General features: G+C 34.3%; 1 protein-coding gene across 1 annotated transcript in view; it reads left to right on the top strand.

The window, feature by feature from the left end:
• The first annotated feature begins 228 nt into the window (after nucleotides 1-228).
• LOC108368107 (basement membrane-specific heparan sulfate proteoglycan core protein-like) overlaps nucleotides 229-15,837 on the top strand; it is a 34,893-nt gene continuing 19,284 nt past the window's right edge. Inside the window, exons 1-3 of the mRNA XM_017622875.1 lie at nucleotides 229-451; nucleotides 1,125-1,256; nucleotides 1,851-1,948. Coding sequence (XP_017478364.1) covers nucleotides 229-451; nucleotides 1,125-1,256; nucleotides 1,851-1,948 — 453 coding nt within the window. The remainder of the gene's footprint in view (nucleotides 452-1,124; nucleotides 1,257-1,850; nucleotides 1,949-15,837) is intronic.

Here is a 15,837-nt window from a genome sequence, read left to right as displayed (position 1 = left end):
ATGATGTCTTTGTTGCTACACTTGGGCCAATGTATTTGTATCTGTAGCATCGGCACCGTCTTTTGCCTTCACCATGCGGCCCGGCCGGTCTTCCTTTGACTTCTTGACTTGGCTTGAACGGTAATGGTGTTGCGTATACGCCTGCTCTGCTTTGCTCGGGCCCACTTTTGTATCAACGTTTTTTTTTTTTTTTTGTTGGCTTACACTTAACTATTTTACATATTTCTAATGTTCTCTTTACTGGTTTCCTTTTTTCTCGGCACTCAATGCGATTTGCTGTTGCCTGTTTACCGTTTGCTGACTTCCGCAGTGCCACCAAGGATCCATCACATTAGCACCGGCGGACATTTGCAAGTCAAAAAGGGCTCTTCGGTGCGTATTGAATGCTCGGCCTCCGGTAATCCGACGCCGAATGTAACTTGGAGTCGTAAGAATAATATTTTGCCCAACGGTAAGATTTGAATAAGTTATAAAACATTTCAAATAAACATATTTTGCATATTCTACTTCCCGTCCGGCTGCAACTCGCCTCAGCACAGCACTTTTTGGTCATTTTGTATTCTCTCCAACGCACATTTATGCTATGTACCGTTTATTATTAAAAACTTTACTGCTTAAGTTTGAGTGTAAATGTTTTATTTGCTTACATTTTACTCCATTTTTAATTCATTTTGTGTTTGCAACTATTTATGCATTTCCTGGAAAAGTGAAAAATTCTAGCATTTGTCTCGCTTTACGGTGAGTGGCGAGCGCATCAGCAGCCTCTTTGCAGATAACAACAAAGTACATGTACATAAAATTTATGGTACCACTACCAAAGCCGTACTTCAACTGTCATATTTATATATATGCGATGTCAGTTGATTTAATTAAAAGTGTCATGGCTGTGCCCTCGCAACTTGCCACTTGTTTTATTTATTTTTAATTTTTATTTATTTCTTGCAGTTAACTCTGTTCACCGTTTACCGTTTGCCATGCCATATCCTATCCTATAGTATAAACTATTCCCGTGCTCGTGCCTCTTCCTTTAATATTCGTTCAGACTCTTCATTCAATCACTTAGTTATTTCATCTCGCCAGTAAATTTATTTTATTCACTTTTGTATGCCGATTTTCTCCGACAGGCGAAGAGAAACTCCACTCACATATTCTGTCAATCGAGAACGTGGACCGGCACAAGGGCGGCGTCTACATTTGCACAGCCAACAACGGTGTCGGACAACCGGCATCCAGTCAAGTCGTCCTGCATGTCCTATGTAAGTTCAGCAACCGAAGAGTAAAATAAAATTACGTTTAATAAATATTGTAAAATATATGCACATTTGTACATAAATATGTAAGTAACTATTTACAAGTGTAAGGAAAAAAAATCTGAGAGCTTCAGTCGGATATGCGGCTCTGCCAAATACAAATGAAGGCATATTTCTTTATACGCACTTCCCTTATGTATTTTCTTTATTTTGTGTTACTATTTCATTAAAGAAATTATTGGAAAAGATTTCTGGGCCGATCGAAGTGTTACTAGGGATGGATAGAGATAGAGATAGAGATAGAGATAGAGATAGAGATAGAGATAGAGATAGAGATAGAGATAGAGATAGAGATAGAGATAGAGATAGAGATAGAGATAGAGATAGAGATAGAGATAGAGATAGAGATAGAGATAGAGATAGAGATAGAGATAGAGATAGAGATAGAGAGACCAAATAAGGAAAACAAGGCAATACGAAGGGGGGAGTATGGGTATAAAAAGAAAGTAGACTTAAGAAGATATTATTTTACATATAAATAACGCGTATGTGATATAAATATTTATATTAGTGTTAAATACACTTTTATTGTATTTGCAGATCCACCCGAAATATCCGTTGAGCGTCCCATAGTTTTCTCTGGTGAAGGGCACGAAGCTATGCTGGTGTGTATAGTTCACGGAGAAACGCAACCTGAGGTATAATTCACATAAAATTATTTGTATAATGCATTTAGTATAAAAAGCAAAAACTGCACGAAATACCTATAATTATGCAACTATGTAAGTCCAATACACAACCCCTCCCCCCATCACATATCATTTTTTGTACAGATTTACTGATGAATTTTGCACTCCTTTGCCTACATACGTACATAAATATGTATGTAGTTGATTTCATATTGCTTATCGTTATTAGCTATTTAAAGGCTTTTATTTAATTTATTTTGATTGCCTTAACCACCCCCTTAAAGTGGATATGCGCTCAAAGCGCGCCTCACAGAAACAATATTTTCCATAAATGAAATGAAATGTTGCAGTGTGAAAACTTCTGCCCAATACTCGTACTGCTACTTATAATGAAGGTGCAGCAAAAGAATTGCTTTGGGCGGTGACCAGAAATGTCAATTGGCGAAATTATATTAGTGCAACGTAGAGCCATCTAGCAACGTAATATGTAATACAAACTTCAGTGGGAATTTTCAAGTACCCGGCATCACACATACATGTCTACATACATACAGATGCTCACACAAGCAATGTATTAGCCATGCGTCGCCGTAATTTTCCATTTTCACTTTATTAGCACATTTCTGTGAATCATTTGGGTTCGCGTTTTATTGGCCACCATGGTGCATGTGCATGTCATTGGACCCTGCTCTTAATGTTTGTATGTATGTACATAGGGGTGGTTCAAATACTTTTTCCAGCTAGCCACGGAACTGAAGAATATTGAAAATAAGGATAACCGTATTTTTTGCATTTGAAAATCGGTTAATATTTAACCGGGGAAAATACATTTTTTCTTAGAATTGCTATAAAAGCCTTACAAGAAAAATGATTGCATGTACTTTTTATGTCACGCAGTAGAGGGGGTAGAGCAGGTCTGAAACATGCTTTTAACATTAGCAAGAATTTTAAATACGGAAAAATCTTTATAGCCTAGAGAATTTTTGTACAGCTAAGGTCTGGAAGGCCTTGGTTTGGTGGCCCAGCCTAAGCAGACAATAGCTGACATTAGCAAACTAAGCAGCATACAAAGGGCAGCAAGCGCAGGAGTAACAGATGCACTAAGATCCTGCCCGGCGGAAGCTCTAAATGCTATCCTCAATTTAATTGCTATTGATCTCTACCTGAAAGAAGTCGCTATGAAATCGACGGTCAGACTCAAAGGAGGACTAGACACTTCAGACATGGGTTGATCTTGAATCAAATGCAATTAAGTAAGACGACAGATTATATGGAAGGCAATTTGGACTTCAGCTGTAACGTGCAAGTGCTAACACATCCAGAAGAGACTGGAAGATACCGACCGACGAGTGTCCGACCGAGAGGCGATCTCTCTATACACCCATGGATCCAAGATGGATTGCGGTGTGGGAGCGGGAGTCTGCTATTGCCTTACCTTTCAACCACCTCTACTACATGAGACACAAATTGCATGCAACAATTTTCTTTTGTAGCACCATGTGTATTCATTAATTGAATAAAAACTGAAAGTACCAAAAAGTCGATTTTCCTGTGCTTTTGGACCACTCTAATGTACGTTCATATATATACAAAGTTTTTTGCTATTTTGATGTCATTACCATTACTCGCTCGCGAATGTTTTATTTGCTTGGCCATATTGGGCGTGGTAGTACCCCAGGGTAGTAGGGGAATTGTGCAGAGAACAACATTTCCGCATGCAATTTATACATTTGCGCTTGCGCCGTTATTCGTTTCATTGCATTGGCTTATTTCGCCCATTCGCTATCTTCTCATTTGAAGTTTCGTTTTTATGTTAATGGCATAAAATTTCACTGTCGGTGTCGTCCATTGCTTACCTGAAATTGTTGTTGTTGTTGTTGTCAGTACAAAACTAAATAAAAGAGTGGTTTCTCTTTTATTGTTATGTTAGCGCTTTAGAAAGAAAATAGTTTTTTAATGCAGGTAATTCTACATAGTTGAGAATATAAACTCTTTTCCAGTAGCTCCATTATCCCTGCTGTGAGGCTAGAAGTAATTCTAAGGCTTATTCAATTAACTGATACAACTTTTAAATTAAAAAATAGAACTTTTCCAAAATCGGTCGCCAAAAATAATCAAAAATGGTGCCATATGGGTATTTTTGTAATTCACCACGCAAATTATGCAAATTATGATTTTGATAAAATTTCTATGAATTCCCATGTTAAATTTTTTGTGCTGCACAAAAGGGGAAAAGGAACCAAATTATAAGTACGCACGTAAGCACGAAGCCTTTTTAAGAATGGCTTTCATTAAATAGGAATATTTTAAATTTATTCTGAAAACTAAAAAAAAAGAAGCAGGTTTTTGTAACAATTAAGTTAAAAAAATTTAAGCTGTATTACGATGTTTTGATTTTTGGTATACGAAGAGTTCATTGAGAGTGCTTTAAAATTCCATAGTGTTTGAGATACCCTCAGAAGGAATTTTCCAACGTCAACGGTTTCAATACGATATCAACATGCCTACAGACAAGCAGCACTTTCATTACATGCTGGAAAATCTTAATTTTGTTAACTCTGCCAACGTTAGACTAACTACCTAACACGAATTCCAACGAACTTATTTCCTTCTTCTTGTTTGGCATTGTAACAGACTAAGCGAATTTTGTAGAGCCTCCACCTGGCCTTTTCACCGCAGAGGAGGTCTGCTACCATCAGCTGGTACTTGGTAGATTGTTTCGGTTAATAGGTGCGCACTAGGTACCCTCCATGTGAAATTTGTTGTCTCTGCAGCGGCATGACAAACTAATTACCGAAATGCAAACTAATTGTTATTTCAGGCTCACCGAAAAGCGACTACTTTCTCGGTGCCGTTACGTAAAGTGCTGAAAAAACGATAGTTTTTAGTAAATTTTTTCATTTGTATTAAAGCCTCTTCTTCTACCAAAAACCAAACTATCAACGAAGAAAATCGATGGATAGATAGAAAGTCAAATGAAATATGATCAGGAAATAATGTTACTCATACGCCCTGTAGGCATTTAAGTTTCTCATCTGAAATTGGCCATATGAAGTTAGGTAATATATATACCCCTCGCTGTGGTTTCTGCTGCCCAAAAAGGTTGGAAAGCACTTTTTTTCCAATTATGTAACTAGTTCCTTACTGGTGCCCTGTATTTAGTAGCATTATAACTTGACAAAACATAACTCAGATTGTACGTGTAGATGACGTATGAATAACATTATTTCCTGTTCATCTTTCCTTATATAGATCTTATTTACTCTACAAAACGATGTTTCTTCCAACTTTACCAACAGCGAGGCGATAGTCCAAAAATTTTTAAATAATTAAAATATTACACACTTGATATTTCAAAGAGCAAGGCGATATGGTTCTTCATCCGTTAAGGAGTTATTTGACGCTACACCTAAAAATCGTGCCACATTGGCTGGGCTATCTGGTCACAAGAGCGACTAAATGGGGTTTCCTATTAGTAATGGCTATTTGGCACACTTCGAGTGCATTTTGCTTTCTGTGTGCTTACAAAAACCATCTGGCGTTTGTTGTAGTCCATCGAGTCTTGCCACAGCTACACTACAAATTACTTTTCCTCCAATAGGTCAAAAAAAAGTAGAAAACTTCCATCTAAAATAGTTACAGATATGTACTCTCCAGTGTACATATATTCGCCGCATACACTTACATACATACATATGTATATGGCGATTCCAATTTTAGTAAATTTAATTTAATTATATTTAGGCTGCGTTTCACCAGAATCATTTAAGTGAAAATTGCATTAATTTTCGAATTTTTAGTTTCACCAATCAATTTTAATTTGTTTTTAATTTTGATTTAATTGACCTATGCTCTGCACTTAAATAAACATTAAATCAGAATAACCACACTCAGACATGTTGCATTTTTAGTCAGCTGTTCAATATATCTACACACACCACAGTTTTGGTTATCAGCTGTTTACTTGTATACCAGCTCTGCTTTTACAACCACTTTTAGCACGGTGCTGCCATATTTTTTTACTCACTTAAATAAAGAGTTTATTGAAATTGAAAATAGTTTAAATAAGAATCAAACAAAAAATTAAACTAAAGTTAATTTCAATATTCAATAATGAAAATTTAGTTATAGTTATAGTTATAGCCGTCTCCGATTCGCCACTTCGCTGCTAGCTATGTTTGAGTTCAGATCGCTTAAGGACAAATTTTGTATATGAAAGCAACAACAAAGTTAGCTAGCAAGAATGGACAATAGTGAGTTTGGTCGTACCTCATTGAGTTTGTTCGCTTCGCCACTCGCTAACTGTTCGCGAATCGATGACGGCTAATATTTCATTGTTACAAATACTTCAATATGCTTAAACAAACTATAATATATCGAAATTTGGAAGGTGTGGAACATATGGGCAGTTCTCAATTAGTTCGAATTGTTGCATGACTCGACAGTTTTTATTCGGACACATAATTTTCGCTTATTAAATCCAAGAAATGCATTTATACTTATTTTGAGCATAGTTCTCACCAGCGGTTCATCTGTGTTATTTGTTTAGATAAAGTTATGTAGGTTGTTAAGAGCATGGATCTGATTACCCAGGAGTCCGGATTACTTTGATGTAAAACTCTCGCCGAGTATGTTCGTTATCGGTATTCCTCATTAACTTGCTCACGTCTTTGATCTTTTTAGTGTTGCCTTCTGAATGCCAAACGGGTCCTTTTGCCTGAGGCCTTGTTTCTTTTTTTTTTTACTTCCCGTATACGTCTGCTATAAGCGGTACGTATTTATTTCGAAAGTTGAGACACAGATTTTGCCAAAGAATTAATTAATTCCAGTCGAACCGTTTTTTGTACAAACGAAGAACAGACACTGGAAGAGCAAGCGTTGAAAGTTCGATTTGAAAATTACTCATCCATTGTTCGATTCATTGTTTTATACCTGTTTCTAATACTCATAATCTCAAATGTAAAATTCATTCCCTGGACGATGAAAATGAAATTCGAAATATTATAAATAATAAAATAGATATAAAATTTGTTAGATGGCGTCGGAAAAACACTTGTTATTTCTTTAGTATAAGTGGTTACAAATTTTTTATTTTTTTTAATTAGTATGTTAAAGATTTACGTACGAAACATTAAAGTTTTCCTTTTGTTACGAAATTTTGCGAAAAAATCTTAAATTGTCGTGACGTACTTTTTTACCAAAAATTTTATAATTTGTGCTAAACCGATATAGTTTTCCGCTTAATTTAAACCAAAATGATTAAGGTATCTGTGCCCGTTCGGGGGATATGACAGGTGATAGTTTTAATATAAAATCCGCGATTTTTTGCAAAGTAAGAGGATTTTTGCTAAATAAATTATAGGGAAACAAATACTACATTTACCTCTACTAAAGTACCTAACTATCTTGGTTATCCGAAAGAAACTTTTTTTAAGTGGCCCACTTGACGTATTTTGATGTAATTTGAATTTAAAATTTGTATTTTTTAATTTTTTTTTTTATCAGTCACTGCTGTACTAAACAATTAATATCTAAGGCCCTATATCGAGACGCCGTTTAAAATTTTTTTCAGTTAAATCGCTGATATACACCCTATCATATTTATTTTTTGCAGATTTTTCAAGACCACTAAACATGTTTTTTTAGCAACTTTCTAAATTGTTNTATAAAAAATCTTTTATAAATCTCTGATTCTTTGTCAATATAAAATTACAAATTGATTTTTTTGATACAACCAATATTTATCGAGATATGATATGATAAACAATGGCTTACGGCAAGATATTTGGTTTGTTTTATAACTTTTGCAAATTTTATTTTTTGTTTACAATGCTCGCGTTTTGCCATATCTTGGTATTTCAACATTATACTCAGTTTATATCAAAATCTAAAATAAAAATCATAATTTTCATAGAAATAGCTTCTTTTTTTTGATCAATGATACTCGCACACTCTTTAACTTGTGCCCAACGTTCAAAGTGTTCTCATTTCACCAAATTAATGTACGTAACCGAAATCTCATTGAGACACTTGATACCAGCAGCACCCAAATATGTGTATGAAGTACTTGTGTCATAGACTTGTAAAATTGTTGAAAAATCAACAACAGAACAACATAACGATGTGCCTATCAAAGAGACCATAACCAGCAGCATCTCTTATGCATTGACGAGAGATTGACAGAACAATTTGAGGTTTGCATTTGCCTCCTACACGCCTTTCTCAATTCCTTCTTCTGCAATTATCTTTTAAGCATAGGTGCCAGGTAAATTACTTAGCAAATTAATTTTCAAATTAGAGCAGCGGTGAATAAGCAAAACGATTAAAACGACGCCGCAAGCACATCCCCACTCACCACGCACACACACACATGAGGGCACCCAGGGAGGGATGGATATGCGGATATGTTCGTGGCTGAAATCCCCCTGAAATTTGTGGAAAGCATACAGACAAATTAAAATTAAAAATTCGTTGGCGCTTTAGTAAAATCATCTAATATTTTAAAAGCTTTCTTGGTTTAGGTAAAATTTTAGGTACCTACTCTTTTGAAATTATCTCCCAAATATGCATCTTGCAAATTTGCAAACCTTTTTCCACATTTCAAAAGCAAATTTAAAACTTTCAACGAGCCTCCTGAAAAATTAAATTTTTTAAATTGTGATAGTATTTTAATAAATGGATGATATGTATTAAATTTTTTAGCTTCGGGATTTTTGCTTAGTTCCATGTCTAAAACTTGTATGACTTTATTTATAACTGTGACTATAAAAAGTAAGTATAATAAATTGATTTATTTGCTAAATATGATGCAAAATTTTTGAGTATTATTTTTTTTTTAAATAATTGAATACAATTTTGATAATTTTTATTTTGGACTAACAAATACCTGGTGTGCTTCATTGCACCTTAAAAGTATTTTTTACCGTATTGAAATTCATATTTATATTAATTAAATAAAATTTTTCAAACATGTGTTAATGTCCTCAAAAATATTTTAAGCTGCAAGCCCTATTTAAACTTCATATTTATATCTCAAACCGATTAATACATTTAATATTTCTTGGGTGATTAATTGTGGTTTCTAAAATAAGTTTGACAATCTTCACACCTTCAAATTTATCTGAAAAGTTCTAAACTTGGCAGACTTTCATTAACATCCATTTGTATATTTTAAGCACAGTTATTTCAAGAAGTCTTCACAAGCGCTTTTTTACTTACATTAGGCAAATCCAACGAAATTTTTAAAAAAGCAAATGTCTGAAGTGCGTGTCGAGTTTTCAAATTCTGATTCAAAATTCCCCTACAAAATCGTCTGGGTGCGCCACTGTATGTATGCATGCATGTACCACTCCACGCTAGGCTCCAATGAGAGCAGGCAGAAACACTTCCATCTAACACCCACCATGCTGCAGAAGTAGGTACATAAACACTGTCACTTGCATGTGCATACAACTTTCTTGTACACATAATTGCATACATATCGAAAATTTGTATGTACATTAGGGCGGTCCAAAAAAAAAATGTGTCCATGTGTAAAAGTAAAGTTTGAATTTTTATTTTGAAACCAGAAAATATTTAGAGGTCGCTCAAAGGAAACAAAAACTTTTCGTAGAATTCTTGAAAAGCAATATTTTGCGATCGGAAAACCCTAGTTCTCTTCGGGAGCTTCCCAGTAAGGATACCCAATTATTTATTTAAAAATTTTTTCATACTAACTGTATTTCATATGTATGTCCGCCAAAACCCACAGAAAATGCCAGAAAATACATTTGGGGAGATACATATATACAATAGAACTAGAGTTTTCCGATCGAAAAATATTGATTTTCAAGAATTCATACCATTTCTACGAATAGTTGTCTTTTTTCATATAAAATACATGGAAAACTTTAAGCACTTTAAGAGACCTCTAAATAGTTTTTGATTTCAAATTGGAACAATCTTAGGGGGTGAGAGCATTGAAATTCCGTTTATACTTATTTTGGACCACCCTAATGTACTTACACGCATGCTTTCATATTGATTTGTTCGTCTGGCAAAAGCAGACCTATTTTAATATTTTAATGAATTGATGGATTTGCACGTAAATCAACTTGAAATCATTCGAAGTGCTATTCAAAATGAAAATTGTATGAACACTCTTAACTGTGTTTTGAGCTGAACAGATAGATAGCGAGTTAAATGTTAGCTGGCTGACTACATACATACAAACATATGCACGTGGCTCGTTGGTGGATTGTTTGGTTGGTTGGTTGGTCGTTGGGCTGGCTTTCCGGTTGGTTGGTTGATTGATTGATTGACTGACAGACCTGCTTGATGGCAGATTTACTGATTGGTTTGGTGTGAAGTTTTTGCAAATATATGTTGCAGCGGGGAGAGGGCGTCGGAAAAGGTGTTAGATATTATATTATTAGGGACAAATCTCGAACCAGACACAGAACGAAAAATGACACTGAAGATGGCACAACGCCGAAACCGGTTTGTCTGCAAACCAAACTTGACAAGGGATGACGGAAATTCGTTCCAAAATAAATCATGTTAGATATTATTTTGTGCGGCTCGAAGCGCACAAGCACCTCTTACTAAATACTTATGTATGTAAATATGTTGTTGACGAGAATAATGAATGAATTCATATGAATTGCGGTAAACACTCATTCTTACTTATACATATAAGTGTATGCATAGGTGAATATTGTCCTATGCTCTTATGAATATCATCATTCATATATGTATTTAAGTACATACATAGGTGAATATTGAAACTCATTTAGTTGCATCAAGCGAGTTGATCAAGCGAATCACTAGTCGAATGACGAAAGCACTTGAAAGTGTCGTTTGCTCATGCAATTGTATAGAGTTTATACATACATAAGTATTCTTATACATATTTAGCTATAACGAGCATGGTTGACAGGCAACAATAATAACAACTTAGCTTAACAAGAAACAAGTGTCGGCAATATGAGAAAGTGTTATTAAATATGAGTACTGTAGCAATTAATTGCAATCATTTACATAGACAATAATTAAATGGTAGCATCCTTACACACTCAAACACTTACAAAATGAACAGAGTGATTTAAAAATATCATCGACTTTATTTTATAAATAAATGGGTACAACATTTGTCGCAATTTTTCCTTTTTCAAAATCTCGGCGTCCTCGTTGTTTCCTAGGATATGCGTCTCCGAAACTTCGTTCGCAATAGCGCCATTGTTTCATGGGCTGTGTGGTAAGTGGCACTGTAGCGGTTGCCACCGCATATTGTCCAAGGCTGTGTAATTTAACTGAGGCCATAAGAAGTTTGTTCCCCGTTCACCGTAACAGCGTTACCGGCATCCTTCTTTAAGAAGAAGCGGTTCGATGACTCTGGCAAAAAAAAAAACATCAAACAGTGATTAGTTTGAGGTGCATGAATTTTTCTTGAAATACGCGTGTATTTTTAGTATTTGATGCTGCGGTTTGCTTGTTTACGTATCCGTTTAGCTGAAAACGGGTCCCATCGCTCATGATAATTTTTTATTTTTTTGTTTGTGCAAAATGGCATCTTGAAAATTTCATAATGTTGTAGTTTTAAGTTAGTGATAAGTTTAATCATTTTTTTCGAAAACTAAAAGAAATGCTAAAATTAAACTTATTTTATGTTGGTGCATAAGGACAAATAAGTACTGAAAAAGTCTTCTTAAAATTTTATTTTTGGGTATCCTTGAAAATTAGCAATAGGTATTTTTTCGAAAAATCCCATCCTCGAACTTCGCCCTTCCAACTTTATTAGCTTCAAAGAAGAAATTATTTAAATGGACATATCCAATACCTATTTGTTGTTGTGAATAAAAATACTTAATTTTTTTTAATTCTACAGAACTTTACGTTTCATTTGGTACCCAACTTATTATTCCACATAGCGCAAAACTTTTTTAAATAATTTTTTGGATTAATCATATTTTTGAAAGTCTTTTAAAAGTTTCACTTAATCTGGCTCACAGCTTTGTGAGTACATTGATTGTTTCGTGTGTTTTCAAAACTTTCTCGGCACTCTTTCCTTTGATATCCATATTGTGATATTTCATATACCTTGTGTATAAGTTAACTAAATTCGACACTTCAAGCAGGTGGCAACCCTCTCAAAAATATTTTCAAACTACCATCTTCTCAAACCCCTTTCGTTTGGCACCCAAACAGTGTGGATACATACTTTTCTTACCTAATTCCCTTCATTAAAATTTAATTAGATTTTTTAAACAGGTGGCAACCCTCATACATTAAGTTTATAAAAAAAAGCCTTTTAAAACCTATTTCGATTGAACCCATACAGGAATAGTTGATTTATTATTTTAAATAACTTTAATTACATTTTTTTAAATATGGCAATTCTTTTCAAAAAAGTTAAACCTTGTTGCATCTAAAGAACAAGCCCTTTAATTTGACATCTCATTTTTGAAAATCGAACGAACAGTGCAGATCTCATTACCTGGACAAAAAATCCCTTCGCGTATTAATATATCTATATAGATATAGATTACTTCAGCATAATGCAACGCTAGAACCAAAGAAACTGTACTTATAAGGAATATATTGACACCATATTCACTTATATCTTCGGCTTTGATATGAGTATTAGGTGTCCTGAGCGATGGGCTCAGGTTTATGGCAGCCCTAGCGTAAAGGCTCTGAAATATGACTCCTTAAAGTCTCATATATGACTCCAAATGGTTGCTGGGTTTATAAGCGCCAATCAAGATCAAGATTCAGAATCCACCTTTTTCTAACATTTTACTAAATTAGTTATCTTTTATTAGAGGAAAATGCAACAATTTCCTAATCGCAATGACCTAGACCGAGAAATTTCGTCAACTCAAACTATATAACTAGTTATAACCAAATAATGCGTTGACAAAAACATATTTAGTTCGGTTTCAGCCGTGCTATTTTGCTTATATTTACTTATATGGACATATATGTACTATATATGTATGTGCATACTTTTGTGCAGTTCTTCGCAGCTGCATTTCAGGTTTTGAATTTCAGTTAACACCCTGGAGGAGACGACAAATGATTTAGCACCGCAATAGTATGTAAATATATTTATACTCAATAATACATACTTACATATACATATGTAACTGTGGATGTCTGCTTTTACGCGGGTGTTGCTGAGCGAACTTAAATGAAGTACGTGCCCAATGGAAAGTTGAATGATTGCAGGTGTACATATGTACATATGTGCCTGCATACGTGTTCTACAACTACAACAACAATATCCACGCTACACAAGCCAAATGCTGGTGTACATTCGAAGCAGGCATGTGAACTAAATTGTACAGAACTGTATCCCCAAACACTTAGCTAACTTTGAACGAATCCCTGGTGTCATTGCAGCTTTTTTTTTTGTCTCGTTGTTACTCCTTCTGCTTCCTTTTCTTCTACTTATACACTTCAGACGTGACGCTTAGTCCACTTTTCGCTACTCAGCAACTCATTTCCAATTTGTTGTCACAACTTTATGAGAAAGCTCCTTTTTTTTGTTATGGTACATATGTTCTATAACGCTTTCATTTTACTTGCAATGATGCCGACATGCTCTAAAAACAAATACACACGCGCACTTAACCTTCCTTCACACGGGTGATTTATTGTGACACAAATACATACCGCGGTCTCCCAGACCGGGTTTCTTTTCATCAGTTCTCTAGGTTGCGTCTTTGACGTTGTTGAAAATATCTGTATGCAATTAGTTTAAGTAGACAATATTCAACTTATTTTGTTAAAAAGAGGAAAAATATTTATTTATTCCAAACAAGAATAGTAATTCTTATGTTAGTCCTTTAACATGATATATATATTCAAAATTGGTCTCTTAGAAAAGCTCTAAAAAAAATATTAAGTCAATGAAAAAGATCTTTTATTTTTTTGTTTCATTTTATTTACACTTCAAACAAATAAATGAACATTGATTTTGCTGTTTTAGTCAGACTCACTGAATTTTTCTACTACTTGCTTACCTACTAAAATAATTGCACAAACACACACCCCGGTCTGACAGACCGTTCAAAGCATACAGCGCTGCATGTCCACTTAGCCAGGTCGCACTTGTTACACAAAATTTTGCGTAATAGCAAACCATTAAGCTACTGAAAGAATAAGACAGCTTCCGTTATTTATTTTCGAGCAATAAACATATTCATGATCACTCGGTCTCACAGACCGTACCAGGTGTGTGAAGAAAGGTTAAGGGCACACACATTTATATGTATGTATATTAGGACGGGTCACCAGAATGATTTTAAATGTAATTCTAAGCAAATTTTCCGAAGAAACAATGGGTCTAAAACCTATTTGAAGTTTGCCAAATTGCGAAAATAGATTTTTTAGCATTTCGCTGTAGTGTCGCAAAGAAGTATCTACTTAAATTTTGTATAGAAACATGCGTTAAGGGGTTTTTTGGTATGAGGAATCCATTTCTACAATTATTTTTTTTTTTAACTTTCGCTTTCGAAACAGTAAAAAGTTTCACATTTTCTTCGAAACCTATTTTCGCAGTTTGGCAAACTTCAAATTGATTTTAGGCCTATGATTTTTTTTGTAAATTCGCTTAGAATTACACTTAGAATCCTCCTTAGCTATAAGCGCATAGTAAAAAATATTTCCCGCCCTTATGTATGTATCTACAAATATATTTATGTTTTTATGTAAGCAAGTCGACAAAATTTTTCTGGAGTCACTCCCAACAATAACATTCTACCTAAAATACAACTTTGTTGTTGTAATTTCTTGTGTAAAAGTGAGTGTACCCGTTTAATATTTATGTATGTATGTACATATGTATGTACATATGTCTATATATGCTTGTTTATAGGTATGTACGTGTAAACACTGTACATACAATCTACTTCAACTTCCTTCTTTCATTTTTATGTCTCTTACTTTTTGCTGATTAGTGCTGATTGGTATTTTTCGCTTTGCTGCTCATCAATACTAATTTCTCTGTCATAGTAGTAGTCATGCCTTTTCTTTCTTCATTCGCATTCAACTTTTTTCGTTCTTTAGGATACCGCTGATGTTGCTTAGAGTTTTAGCTTGTTTTAGCTCCTTTGTTGTTGCAGTGCTTACGCTTTCAGACACCATCATTTGTATAGAAAGTTATCCGAGCAAATCGCACGTATCACTTGCAAAGTACTTTAACACGCACTCGAACACACACACACACACACAAATGCACTGCAAGTTCCCTGTAGGGAAAGCTACCAGTTATGAACCAGAATGCTACCAGTTTGCGTTTCAGCCCAACTAGTTCACGTTGTATCCTTTTTCAATGTTAGCGACTGGTATTTTTAACATGGTGGTGTCATAGGAGATGCCAATTGTCCGCTCCTGCATCAGCACGCTACTAGTAGAAACACTAGTAGCATCATACCAGTTGACGGGATAGACTGCCTATTCATCCCCCGTGAAAAGCATAAGTAGAGCATTTTGCTCGCGGCGCTGCAACAGTGGCAATGGTCGACAGAGTAAAGCTTTGGCACGCCAAATCAAGAGATCCGAGTTCGAATCTCAGTGAGCGAATCTTTTTTTTTTATTTTTTATTTTTTTTTTTTTAATTGTTTATTTTTTTATTTATATCTCTTGTGTAATTTTTAAATTTATTGTTTTAAAAATAACAAAAAATTATTTATTTTCANTTTTTTTATTTTTTTATTTATATCTCTTGTGTAATTTTTAAATTTATTGTTTTAAAAATAACAAAAAATTATTTATTTTCATTTTTTATGGTATCTGAGTATTTAGGTTTTTTCCAAATCAAATTAAATTTATGTACAATATTTATTTTATACTTAAATTTAAATTTAAATAATTATTTACATTAATTTACTTACTTTACTTTAACAACCTTCACG

Source organism: Rhagoletis zephyria, unplaced genomic scaffold, assembly GCF_001687245.7.
Source record: "Rhagoletis zephyria isolate East Lansing unplaced genomic scaffold, Rhagoletis_zephyria_1.1 Rzeph_scaffold_02956, whole genome shotgun sequence".
NCBI classification, from domain to species: Eukaryota; Metazoa; Arthropoda; class Insecta; order Diptera; family Tephritidae; genus Rhagoletis; species Rhagoletis zephyria.
Note: the sequence above shows the minus strand (reverse complement) of the source record. Positions and strands in the feature narration are given on the sequence as shown.